A 13,979-nucleotide genomic window follows, 5' to 3' on the forward strand; every position below is an offset into this window, starting at 1 on the left:
GACAGAGACAGAGACCCACATTGGAGCACCGGACTGAAATCCCAAGGTCCAAATCAGGAGCAGAAGGAGAGAGAGCACGAGCAAGGAACTCAGGACCACGAGGGGTGCACCCACATACTGAGACAATAGGGATGATCTATCGGGAACTCACCAAGGCCAGCTGGACTGGGTCTGAATAAGCATGGGATAAAACCGGACTCGCTGAACATAGCAGACAATGAGGACTGCTGACAAGTCAAGAACAATGGCATTGGGTTTTGATCCTACTGCACGTACTGGCTTTGTGGAAGCCTAGGCTGTTTGGATGCTCACCTTACTAGACCTGGAAGGAGGTAAGGAGGTCCTTGGACTTCCCACAGGGCAGGGAACCCTGACTGCTCATAGAGCTGATGAGGGAGGGGGACTTGATTGGGGGAGGGAAGGGAAATGGGAGGCAGTGGCGGGGAGGAGGCAGAAATCTTTAATAAATAAATAAATTTTAAAAACTTATGCAAAAATAAAATAATAAATAAAATATATCCACATTGGCAAGAAAAAAATAAAGTCCCAAATTCTCAGGGTGGGTCACGAAAGTTTCATTATTATTTAGTCATTTGCTTTTCAGCACACTTAACAATACATCCCATGCCTCCTCTTTCTGAAGCTGTTTCTCTCTGATCCAGTAACTATTAGCCTTCTAACATACTTTGACATCATCTCCTTCAGGGAACTCAGACACTGTTTGGTTCTACCCTGGATTTCTGGGCTAGCCAGCCTCTTCTGTTGGTCATCCAGGCAGTGTAGGGCTGGTGAGTCTGCCTCCAGGAGCACAGAACTCAAAGGGTTATTAGTGTAGTCATTAACTGAAATGCAGTGTTTGGAAGGTAATTCACTATTATCATTCCAGAAGTTCTGAGTGATACCACTCTCTAAATACTTCAGAAAGCAGGTGAATGATTGATGAAATAAGTTATTCAGGTTTGCAAATTAAGCTTGACAATCGGGAATGAGAAGAAAATTAGAGTACTTTAAAAAAGTAAATTCTGAAAATACACTAAATTATATACAAAGGCAGAATTATCATTTTTAAAGTTGAGCTTTCTGCAAAAGTTATAAATTTTTTTCAACATGAAGTGCCTAAAAACCATAGTTCTACAAATGAACAGACTAGCACACAAGGCATTCCATCTTAAACAGCAGTTTTCATCTTAATCTTTTCTTGATCGTTTTTAAACAATGACCGACTACTAAAAAGACATTGTTTTATAGTAATTTTATTTTATTCAGCCTTCATTCTCTTTAAACCAAATCTAGTCTCCAAATGAAACAGCCTTGTTTGCAATTAGTCTTGGTAGAAAAATAGACGCTTTTTCTGAAAGTCAAAAATAGAATCTTGATTATTAAAATAGAATTACTTTTGCAAACTAGAATCCCATTTCACATTTTCAAATTCCTGAAGACTGTTTTTTTAAAAAAAATATGAAAAATGTTATGGGTAGAGAGAATTAAGGAGCACCAACTAGCATCTTCCCCAGGAAAGCAAGATTATCTTCTAGCAGATGGAGCAGTACATGCGTGAGTACTGTCAGAAGGAGAATGCCTTTGCCAGGTAGAAGGCAGGGTGCTAGGTTGGGCTCTACAGGAGCCTTTATACAAACATTGTCACCTGTGCACACATTAACGCTTTCTACGGATTCTATATCAGATCTCTCCGTACAGTCCATGTTGGTAAAACAGCTGCATTGAAAATGTTCATAAAAGTACTTCAGGTCTCCAACTCTGGGGCTGCCATGGATTAAATACTTTCCACTTCTTGTTAATTCAATATTAAAATGACTTGGGTTCAAGTGAAGATAAACATCTGAACTTTCATTTTTCTTTGCGCACACGCCTTTTTCCTTACACAGTGCTTGGCTGCACATTTTGGCAGCTAGGGTGGTGTTGATTATGTACGGGTTCAGGGTTCTCTTCATGTAATTATGAAGGATCGGGCAACCTGGCTGTAAAAATAATAAGGCAGTCAGTATAACAAGGCACAAGTTCCTTTGTGAACAGATAGACTATAGTAAGTAACTCTTAAGGAAGAAAGAAACATCAGATTGAACAAGCAGTAGGAAATAAACTTTTTCACTTTAACAAGCAAGGTTATTCTAACTAGTTTTGTCATCTGTAGGTTTATCAGGTCACTGAAGAATTGTTTAGTTGAGGCTTAACTTACCTTAGCCTTCATCTTCATTAATGAGGATAACTAGTTATCCTCATTAATTCATAAATTAATCAAGAGAATGTAATGTTATAGCTGCTAGACAATGGGCTTTAAGGCTAACTTGCGTGATAGGAGTACCACCTTCATTAATGACCATATCTGTCAACCTAAGATATCTCCGGCTTTCTAAATCTTAGTTTAATATGTGGCCCACATCATGAAAATTAGTTATCTTGGTTGTGCTTCTGCTTCATTAATTTTAAATTAGGAATTATTTTTTTTTATCCTTGCCTCATAGGCTTATTGTGAAAACAAATGATAAGCTATATATGGGACCTACCATTTCCTCAATTAATGCTCAAAAAATCACAAAAAAAATGTAACAAGAATTCCATTTGTCAGGTAAGTTTAAACATCATTAAATATGGTTCCAAACCTGATGGCTCAAATGATATATATTCAACCATATATAATGACAGTCCTTAGACAAACTGTAGACTAGGGTGATAAGGAGCATAAGTGATCCATCTTAACAGTACTAAAATGAAAACAGTGTTCTAAACCTTCGACAGTGGCCCTTAAAACATGTTGAAGGCAGTCCTGGTCTCTCATGATTAACGGTTCTACTGAATGATCAGACTGTGGAAGCACACTGGCAAAAATGGCAGGGAATCTGGGCAGCTCTACTTGAATCTACACTTAATATTTTCCTTGTGTTGAAATTCTTCATTGTTGAGTCAGTAATTGCCTGGCAAAAATATCTGCCCTATAGTCTCTGGAGACTGTGGGAGTTCACAGTAAAGAGTATGTAGATGTGATTGGAAAATGTTGGTTTACAAGGGAAGATTTTCTTGAGTTGTCTAAGAGGGTTCCATATAATGAAACAAGATCTTGTAAGTATATTAACTTTTCCAACTTTGTTCATAGATAACATGAGGCTTTGAGATAGAAGTATAAAAACATGTATCTTTGCAGTAGAGTATGGTGACACACCCCAAGAGAATTCAAAGGATCAGGAGTTCAAGGTTATATTCAGCTACATAGCAAATGAGTAGTCAACCAGCATATGATACATGGAACTCTGAAAACATACATACAAGTAACATAATATGGACTGAGTAGATTATATATAGAAGGAGATATGTATATACACATAAATATGTAATAAGTAATGGAAAGAGCTCATTAATTTGAAGAAGAGTAAGGAGGTATATTTTGGAGGATTTAGAGGGAGGACAGGGAATTATATAATTATAATATAAATAAGTAATAAAAATAAAACAAATCACTACCACTAACTCTATAACAGAAGAAAAGATATAGGACCTTTAAAGGCACAAAACTTCTAGAAGATAGAAATGATCCTCAATCAATAAGACAGATGAAGACAAAAATTGGGGGTAGGCAAAAATTAAGGTTAAGAGATAGAAGGATAATTTGTTAAATATTTTATTTGCTTTTTAGGAAAAGATTTAAACTGGAACTCTAAGAGATGCTGTATAATAATTACACCTACAATGGCCAACTTCATATTATCAATCAATAAAACTAAACGCAGATTTGGAAACAGAGCACACAATCATATAGCATGAGCATGTGAATGGTTCCATCCGTGCAGATACAACAGATGATACACAACCTGAGGCATGCAGGTGCACATGAAATGAAACAGCTGGCATACTTTTGAGCTTCAGTTATTTGGGGGTTTTAAACACAATTTATCTTATTGTGCCTTTCTATCCTTTAATTTTCATAATGACTGTGATTTACAACTGGCTCACAAATTTCCTGAATACTAAAGAGTCAAGTTTCATAGCGTAGGACTGGTAGAGCTGGCTTCTTCACACCACCAGGTGGATAAGGTGGGATGATAGGAAACGGCTTCCTTGACACTTTTTTGTGGAAAGTTGTAGCAACTAAAAAAGAAAATAACTGATTATTGAGACAATGGAACAGGAACTGGCGAGGGAAATGACTTTGTAAAATGCTTTCTGTGTAAATCTAATTATCTGAATTTCATCTTTAAATCTACTTCAAAAAGTCAGATACAGTGTTATTTGTGTTTAGGCCCCTCGCTGGTGGGGTAGAAACAAGAGAATCCTCAAGGTTTACTGGCCGGACAGTCTAGATCAACTGTTGAATTCCAGGTTCTGTGTAACTCTCTGTCTCTAAGGATAAAGTTAGAGAACAATTATGGAAGATGAGATCCTGCCTCTGTTTCTACACACACCACACACACATACACACACCACTATCTTTGCATTTATCATTTTCTCAGTGAACCTGAGGAACTAGAACAAAGGATCCATATCCTCATTGATCACAAATGACAGCAAATGAAAGAGGGGCGATGATAACAGTCAAATGTTTATGAGTTGGGGGAAGAAGCAGAAATACATAGGAAAAGTGAACAATGTCAAGACAGTACGTAAAATGGAAAAGTGATACTGAAATCTATCCCCGAATGAATTATACTGCAGATCTTTGGGAGGAATGGTAAAGCATGGACAGCTAAGATTAAAGTGACATTAAAAACAAATGTGACAGCTAAAAAGTGCCCCCCATTCTACTCATTGTTGATGCCTGATTGAATCCTCCTTTGAAGAAGGGTGAAGTTCTCAGTTCTTTTATGTGTTTAAGGAGATAGTATATATAAGTCATAAATGGGCCCATCACTGAATTAATACCCTTGAGAAATGTACTTATAATTCTGGAGGAGCAACAGCAAGAATTTAAAATATAACCTTGGAAGATTATAATTTTAAGATAATTTTCTGAGACTCAAAGTTTTACCAAGAGACACACACTCGTTCTTAACTTGCATTTTCTGTTAGTTACTTTCTATTGATCAAACTAGATCTATTTATCAAATAATTTATCAAAATAATAAAGTCACACAAAATAGACAGGGAGGGTCAGAGAACCTTGAAATACATCTGTTTTAAATGAAGTGTTTTGCTATTCTGTTTAAATGCTAATATTCACGGCATATGTAGCTACATGTTAACGATGTTTATATTCATACACACACACACCAACTCTTTTACTCAGTAGTATTGTGGAAATAGGAACAAATATTTGATATGGGGAAATCAATAAATCATAGATATCTGTTGTCTGACTCTAACCATCATATCAGAAAACTGAAATGGTGGTCCTAGTTCTGCTTACAAGCCACGGAGCCAGAGAAATTGAATTAATTCACTGAATATCTGATTCCTCGCTGGAAGAGAGGTACGACATTTTCTACTTCATAATGAAAGATGCAGCAAATACTGAGCATATGCTACTTGCCTAGCGTAGTACTAATTTCTGTAACACCAAGTCTTCAAAAACATTAAGGATAGAATTATTTTCTATTTCGTACCAATTCAACTTACCGCACGTTGTGCTAAAGTCATAGCATCCCAAATTATAATTCCAGCGGGACCCAAAGCAACAATTTCACCGATTGTATTCACAAGGTCAACCTGACAAAGGTGATACAAAAAGTTAGCAGGGAGGGATAAATGGAGCGTACACAGGGCAACATCAACAAGCTAAGCATGCTGACTTAACGATAACAATCTATTTCTACACTATTTAAATAATTTACTATGGCACTTCTTTACTATTTAAAAAAGGCTATTGTTGTAATTACTTCCGCTGGAAGTATCCATAAAATAAAAATAAAACAGTTAAAAATTTGTCTATATTTTATGATTCGCCATGGTTGCTAGCAGGCCATATGACTACAATAAGCACTAAAATTGTAGTAATTTTATCTCTTTGAGGGAACATATAACTAGCCTTGTGTCTATTCTTAAGTGATATATAAAGCTGAATTACTTGTCCTTTAAAAATAACATTGCTTTCCAGTAAAAACTATTCGGCAACACTAGGTCAAAGATGTTGTGCACCATTTATTTACCTCCTTAAGGTACTCAGAAATGTTATCAGTAAAAACAAGACGTATGTAGACAAAAATCGGGACAGGATCTTTTTCATTCCGAACTTTGGACACTCGGATAGATTCCACTACTCTGTAGCGGACATAGAGTGCAGCTTGTCGATTAGATTTCAAGTCTCTCTTCAAATAAACAGATGGGTAAAGGCCGGTGCTTTCTTGCCACATCCAGCTAAGAGCATCATTTCTTTGCTTTTCCACGAGAGGGCACTTCCCATCATATTTTGGGTCTTGAAATTTATTGTTATAGCAATCAGGAAAGAGATAATAACCCCATAAGTGTTTTGGTCGAATTGATTTCCCTAGTTTTAAAGTCCCTTCCATGAACTTCCTTCCTGCAGCTTCAAATTCATCTTTGGCTTTTTTGGTGGCATCTGCGATACTAATTCCTGCATTATTTGTCTGGACCAAGTCAACAGACTTATTCCTGTAGATATCCTTTGGTTTCCAGTTTCTCAGCCAGGTGGGTCTCCATTCTTCCCAGTCAATGACAGCTAAGCCTAATCGGTCTGTTGGAATGTAATGCTCTATGTCAGTCTTAGCTTTAAGCAGATGATCTTGTAAATTCCCTAATTGAGGTATTCCTCCATGATGTTCGGCTAGATTTGAATCTATGTGAGGATAGAGGCCAAGTCGATCAACATAAAATAGTGTAACAGGCTGCCCTGTGGCAGTTTTCCGGGGACTTCCGATTAAAGGGAAGAGGCTCAGATCTAGTGAGTGATTAAATTTTCCAATACAAGCTTCAGTTGGGACATTCCAGACCCAGATTAAAGTCTCATTTGGAATAATTGGTCCTGCCCTATAATCCATACTCAAGGAACATGGAATCAAAAAGGAGATTATTAGCACTGCCTGGAATGTTCCCCTAGACTCAGCGAAGCACCCCCAAAGAAGGTATTTAAATTGTAATCCTCCCATTGCAGAGAGTAATTACTACGTAGACACTTATTTCTTCTTACAGTTGGGTCTGTCCAGTATTTGATATAAAAGGTGAGAAAGATAATGAAAGGAAATGAGGTCACCCTGAGGGATGACACCCTTAGTATGATGACTGCTTTACGTTGAAGATTATTCTTCTTGTGTCACACTTCAGAAATATTTGGCAAATCATCCAGAACTGAAAAAAGACAAATATGGAATTCACTGTAGCCATAATAAGAGCTTTACCAAGTCCAATTTTATAGACAGAATTTAAATCAATATCAAAATATGGAAGACTTTATTTAAAGTTTTTAAATCAATAAGATTTTTCTCTCTTACGTTTGATAGCAAATTCTGTAACAGTCAGCATTTAGTTAATCTTTAAAAATCATTCCTAATCCCAAAAAGAATTGAATGTAACTATTTCTTCTTACATCATTCCCAGGTATGTAAGATGCTATATCTATGAATACTTTAAAAAAAAATACCAGTTTGATGTATATAAATTTGTATGTATTGGTTGTGAAAAACCACTCTGTCATGATCTACCAAATTTTCAAAACACATGCCACAGAAATTGAAATATTTTTCATTTTTGTAATTTGTGTGTGTGTGTGTGTCTGTGTGTGTCTGTGTGTGTGTGTAAATGTAAGTGTAGTCTTGGGAACTGAACCTAAGGCATTGCATATGCTATGCAAGCACTGAAATGTGTTATATCTCCAGTAGTTTGTTTGTTTGATTGCTTGTTGACGTATTTACTGGGTCATGCTATCATTAAGTTTCCTTGGATACTTGGATACTGGAACTCATGATCCTTCTGCCTCAGCCTCCAAAATACCTGGGGTTATTTGTGTACAACCATCCCTGCTTGCAACTTGGTCTTTCCTCCTACTTTATTTGTGTTTTTCCTGTAGAGGGCAGTATGAAAGAAAGGAAAAATCATTTTTCCACAGGTATTAATTAAATCTCCTTAGTACATTACTGAATCAAAGTTTACAGTGATGTCCTCTCACTATTAAAATTAAAACACTACTAAATATCGATTGCCTCTAGTCTTGTTAATAAAAATAAGATGGGAATTCTGATCTTTAAGTATTGTTTCAGCAGCAAGACTGTATTGTCATTCTAATCAATGACAAACTGAAGTGTAACAGCAATGAGATGGTCTGAGGTAAGAACCAGACTTTTAAAATGAAGAAATCTTTGGATTAATTAAATATTCCTTAAACTTGCCAACAAGATATTACTCAATTGCTGTTGTTTTGTTCTTAACAAATATCATATGTTGTTGACAAACATTAGGACATGAAGTGACTTCTCTGATAGGCATATTTAATCAGGCCCTGAACCTAAGAACACTTCTGGATGAATCTAACTAGAAAGCCCTTATGAGTACAGCTTAAATATTATGAAGGCACAATGAAGACTAATTAGATACATGGTGATCTAAGAACGCCATGGCCTACATCTTGCACTCTTTTCCAATCCGGAAGCCACAGCTATCAATTATCTGCCTGCCACAGTTTCAGTTTCAGAGCTGTAATGGGCATAGAGCTGTAATGGGCATGTATAAAGAAACAATAATACCTGAAGTCGATTGAGTAGAGTCTGGATAAGCTATAGTAGAATGCGGTAGAAATAAAGAGTCATAGTGGCAAGGTAAATAATAAGGGTGCACTTATGTGTTATTCTGTGTTAGGAAAAAAATATCTATTACTCTCAGTTCTCACACCATATCCAGAACGGAAGATTTCAGTAACCTTAAGACGTGTGGAGGTGTCTTTTTATCTACAAACAATGAATTCTACAAAAGACACCAACTGGGCATCCTCAGATCCAGACTAACTCTGACCCCCTCTCTATGGAGATAGAGCCATGAGCTGACAGCTCAGGACAGCATTCCTCTTCCCCACATCAGGAGGTAGTCCCAAAGTACAGGTGATTTTGATCAACTAGCTAGTTTCCCACAGCCCCTTGTTTGAATTTCCTTAATTTCCTTAAGCATAGCAGGTTTGGTGAATTGTCATAATAGATGACAAGCGTGGAGGGATACATGGGGTCAAATGTGAAAAGCAGGACAAAGCTGCATGCCTTCCCCAGGTGAAACTCCATCCAGGAATCTCCCCATGGTCTGTGATCTAAGAACTCCCAAATTCTGTGCTTGCTACTCTTTATAATGACTTATTGTGTAGGCATGATGGAAGCATTGATAACTATATAAGATCAGATTAGACAAGAGAGAAAAGAGCTAATGACCATAAACTGGTGTCAAGGCCTGTAATTCCCCTTGCTGTCTGTGGAACCACTGTCATCATACTTGGTAAGGAGCAGTTCCTTTGGGAAAAGGAATCTTAGGTTTCTCTATGAAAGAAGGGTATTCAGAGACTATGTTACATTCAAAAGCAATATCCAAAAAAAGTTGTTTCTGTCCTGGCTGGAGAAGGAAAAATTCTTCTACTACACGGGGGGAAAGTTAACCAGAAATGCAGGATGGAAATTGCAACTTATGTACAACAATATCATAGTTACATATTGATTTGTTTATATACTGAGTACAGTGATATAAATCACCTTGATAGACATACATCAAATTGTATAAACTAGTTTGATATGCAAAATTTTTGGAACCTGAAATATTTGGATTTCAGGCCTTTAAAAAGCCACTCGTGGGCTAGAGAGATGGCTCAGAGGTTAAGAGCACTGGCTGCTCTTCTAGAGGTCCTGAGTTCAATCCCAGCAATTGATGGTGTCTTACTACCATTTATAATGAGAACTGGTGCACTCCTCTGGCATGCATGCATACATGGAGGCAGAACACTGTATATATAATAAATAAATAAATCTTTTTTTTAAAAAAAGACCACACTCTAATTAATTGTTCAGAGACAGTAATTTATTGTCTCCAACTTAATCTCTTCAACAACCAGAAAATAATTCCTACCTGTCTGAGTATTCCTTAACTAATGTCCATAATTGCACTAAGCAACTGAATTTTCTAGATAGAATCAACAGGCATACAGTTTGACTTAGTCTCAAAGTCAGCTAGAAGTATAACTTTGCCTTATTTTAGAAATTTCCCTCTTACATCTTTAACTACAAAATATGGATTAAAAAGAACTATATTCATGGGTCCCTTATGATGTTCTAATAATGTATGTAAAGCTCTTGGGATAATGACTGTGAAAAATTCATAATACACCACCCTAAAACACAGTGATATGGCATTTTAAGCTAATGAGAATTAATCAAATATATAAGAAAGAAGGACTTTCTGATCCTCCCCTGAGCAAAATATCCCTTGTATTGAAGGTATCCTTCCTTATTCTAAGAACACTATCTCATAACTGGACACTGGGTGACTGTCAAAACGACTGCATACCCCATATTGTCATCTGGTTTCTACAGATGTCTCCCGCTTATGTCCCCACATATTACTTCCTCTAGAAGTTTTCACTGATCTCGCTTAATCTACATACTTATTTATTTCCTTAAAAGCTTATTAGGATGTTGGTTGTAGATATTTCTTTAGCGCAATACTCTGAATCACTTTGGCAAACTTCTATCTGCAAAAAAAAATTATTTACATTATGATTCATAACAGTAACAAACTTACAATTATGTAATAGCAATGAAAACAGTTTTATGGTTAGGGGTCACCACAGCATAGGAAACTGTATTAAAGGGTCACAGCAGCAGGAAGGTTGAAAACTACTGCTGTAGGGTTTGGGGCTGTTTGAAAGAAAATGACCCTTAAAGGGAGTGGCACCATTAGGAGGTATGACCTTCTTGGAGGAAGTTCGTCACTGTGGGGGCAGGCTGTGGGGTCTGTTTCCTCAAGTTTCCCTCACTGTGTTAGAAAGTTGACTTCCTGTTGCCTCTGAGTCAAGATGTAGAACTTTCAGCTCCAGCACCACATCTGCCTGCATGCTATCACACTCCCCATCCTGATGATAATGGGCTGAACCTCTGAAACTATAAGCCATCACCTCAATTAAATGTTTTCTTCATGAGAGTTGTTGTGTTCATGGTATCTCTTCACAGCAATAGAAAACCCTAACTAATACAGGTTTTATTATTTTTCCTATGATGTTTGCTATGTATGTAAAAAAATACTGAATAATATTTTTGCTTTGCTTCTATTTATCTGCCAGTTCAAATCATAATCCCCAAATACAGAACTTCAGGCTCAAGATAAGGATTGTTTGTTGTTACTGTTGCTGTTGTTGTTGTTTTGTTGTTTTGTTTTGCTTTGTTTTGTTTGGGTCCTAGCAGAATGGATTACCATTGCTTAAGATACAAGGCTTACTCCACAGACTATGACTGACATTTTGGAGACAGGAGAGTCATCACAAGGCAAGATGTTTTTCTTATATCTGCCTCCCAGAACTCTGTAGAGTCTGGATAATTAAAAAAGTTGTTACTGGAGTAGGCACACTTGATGAAGAGGAAACTGCCCCCCGTGCTCATCTCTGCTTCTAGAGTCTGCATGCTGATAATAGTATCTGAAAACCTATGAATGTTCCACCTCTTCTGAGAGTTCAATCATAAATGGACATATAATTGCTATGGTGTTGCAAATAATATCGGGCTAACATATGAGAGGCAATCGATTCTGCCCTAGCATTCACATTCTGACCAAATTTTTTCAGCATTCACTGACTGTCATGTAACTATGTTTCTGGAGGTCACCACCAACCTAAGGGAATACCCCAAGTCTCACACTGCCCTGAAGACACTCCACTTGATTTTATACCTGTTGCCCTTAGCAGTTCCCACTCTTTGTTCACTGTCTGCATGTTTGGTGGACAGACTAAACACATATTCAAATAAGCATGCTGACGCTATGACAGTGAAAAGGTTTTAGTAACTGTGATCATTCTTCACTTTCATATTCTTTATTGAGTGATTTTTATCTAAAGGACTCATTTTCAACATGGGTAAACTACTTGTTCCATAAGCGCTGTGGCACTCATATGAGTTTTCTGTTCTCTAACAATATCAATATTTGAAACAAGAAGAACATAGCATCTAAATATAAAAGTAAGTTTAAATTTAAAACTCAATCAACAAGTTGGACTCAAATGTCCAAAAATATTACATTGTTAATGTTTTACATTATAAAACCGTACTTCAATTCTGATGTATAACTAAAAACTTCTGGGTTAGTTTCAGGAAACCTTATAATTAGCAGTGTCTCTAAACCTTGAGTTCCAAAATTAAATGAACTTTAAAGAGGATTGAAAGGAAAATTTGATGGTACCACTTGCAACTTAGAGTAACTAAGTACTATACTAGTGGAATACCATGTTTACAAGCAGTGCATCCTTCCCTAAGGGGCAATTCTCTTCACCACTTCAACCAAAAATAATCAGGTACTGTTACCTTGCTGCAAAGACACTTAGAGGCACCTGTCTGCCAGCTGCTTCTCCGTCGTAATTTTAAAAACTCTTAATTCATGTAAATCATGGCCGTCCTAAACACGACCAGAACTCCTGAGTCAGAGCAATGGAAACGCTGTCCCTATAAGTGACATCATAGTCGGACCTTCACAGCTAATTCCAAAGTCCTAGAAGCAGATGACATCACAAAGTAGGCAGATTCTCCCAAGATCACAGACCAAGATACTTATTTCTGCCTCTTTTCTCCTATTTCCAATTCCTCCATTCTTTAGAGGACTAAATTATTTTTAAACAAAAGTTTCTGACTTTTCTCCTTTCCTTGGAAGCCTGACCAGTAACTATTTTTTCTCAATCTATTCATCTTTCAGACATGTGCACAAAATCACACAACACAAGCCCATGTCATATTAACAAACCATTCTGATATTGAATTCAGCATGAAGGTAGCATGGACAATTATGTAATCAGCTTTTATCCCTTCCAATGTGAATATCTAGTAGAACTACTGTTGAAAGGGTTTATTGAAACTGGGTACCATTTGTGCCCACAGAGTAACTCCTCCCTACCGTTTCTCTGGGTGAAATCTTCATGCCTAGGAAAATCTCCAGTAGAGCTCAAGTCTGTTCCTTGATCAGAAGATGACACGGAAAGTCATTTTTCTATTTTATTGAATATAACTATAAAGTAGGACAATATTGCAATTATAACCCTGTGGTTGGTTTCACAGCCTGTACCTCAAATTCCTGATAAAGTTTTTCTAACATGCATTTATTACATTTTTCTTGCCAAATAAACAGGAACATCAAGAGACTCATATAACTTGGGATTGCTTAGCTATTTCCCTGACAAAGTCACCCATTTCTAAAATATTTCCATTAGAAGATCAGAACTCTGGAGTTAGCCAGAGAAATAGCTCATCTTACCTGTTTTTCTCCTCTTAATCCGTCTCCTGTCAATTCCTAGACATGGAGCCTAAAAAGAGTCTAGATATTTGTTTTTTCTCTCTTAGACCTGACACACAGAAAGTGCCCAGTCAATCTAAGTTGTTTCTATTGTTAGCAATAGTATCCCCATCCCCAACCTCTTCTGTGTATAAGACAGTACCATGGATGAAAAATAACCATCCTCTTCTGGATGACAAAGGACGCCATCATTCTAGCAAAGTGGCAGAATACAGAATGGGAATAAAATCTTTACCAACTAATTACACAGCTGGTAGAGGAGCCGTTCCTCGCTCCGTCATCATCAGAAGACGGGAAGAGCCACAACTGAGCTCTACATAGAGAGGAAGAGGTTATGGAACACTCAGTCCTAAATGGGATGTCTCCATCAAAAATTTCTTCCCTCAAGGGTCAAGGAACTATGAGGAAGAGGAAATGGAGCCTGAGGGGATGGTTGACTTCAAACAGTGTCCTCCAGATACAAAACTGACACACGTACAAATTCACAAGCACTGGCAGCATGCATAGGGCCCACACATGCCCACACGTGTTAAAAACAGACAGGGCCCTTTGGATGTCAGTGT

The 13,979-nt window shown here is 37.2% G+C and overlaps 1 protein-coding gene across 1 annotated transcript; it reads right to left on the reverse strand.

Moving 5' to 3' along the window:
- Positions 1-1,484: 1,484 nt before the first annotated feature.
- Positions 1,485-7,052, reverse strand: LOC130862729 (hyaluronidase PH-20-like). The gene is made up of 3 exons (XM_057752540.1): positions 6,096-7,052; positions 5,566-5,655; positions 1,485-1,979 (listed from the first exon to the last, which is right to left on the reverse strand). Exons 1-3 carry the CDS (start codon positions 7,050-7,052, stop codon positions 1,485-1,487), a joined length of 1,542 nt encoding a protein of 513 aa, XP_057608523.1.
- Between the last annotated feature and the right edge of the window lie 6,927 nt (positions 7,053-13,979).

This window comes from Chionomys nivalis, chromosome 1 (genome assembly GCF_950005125.1).
Source record: "Chionomys nivalis chromosome 1, mChiNiv1.1, whole genome shotgun sequence".
NCBI lineage: Eukaryota > Metazoa > Chordata > Mammalia > Rodentia > Cricetidae > Chionomys > Chionomys nivalis.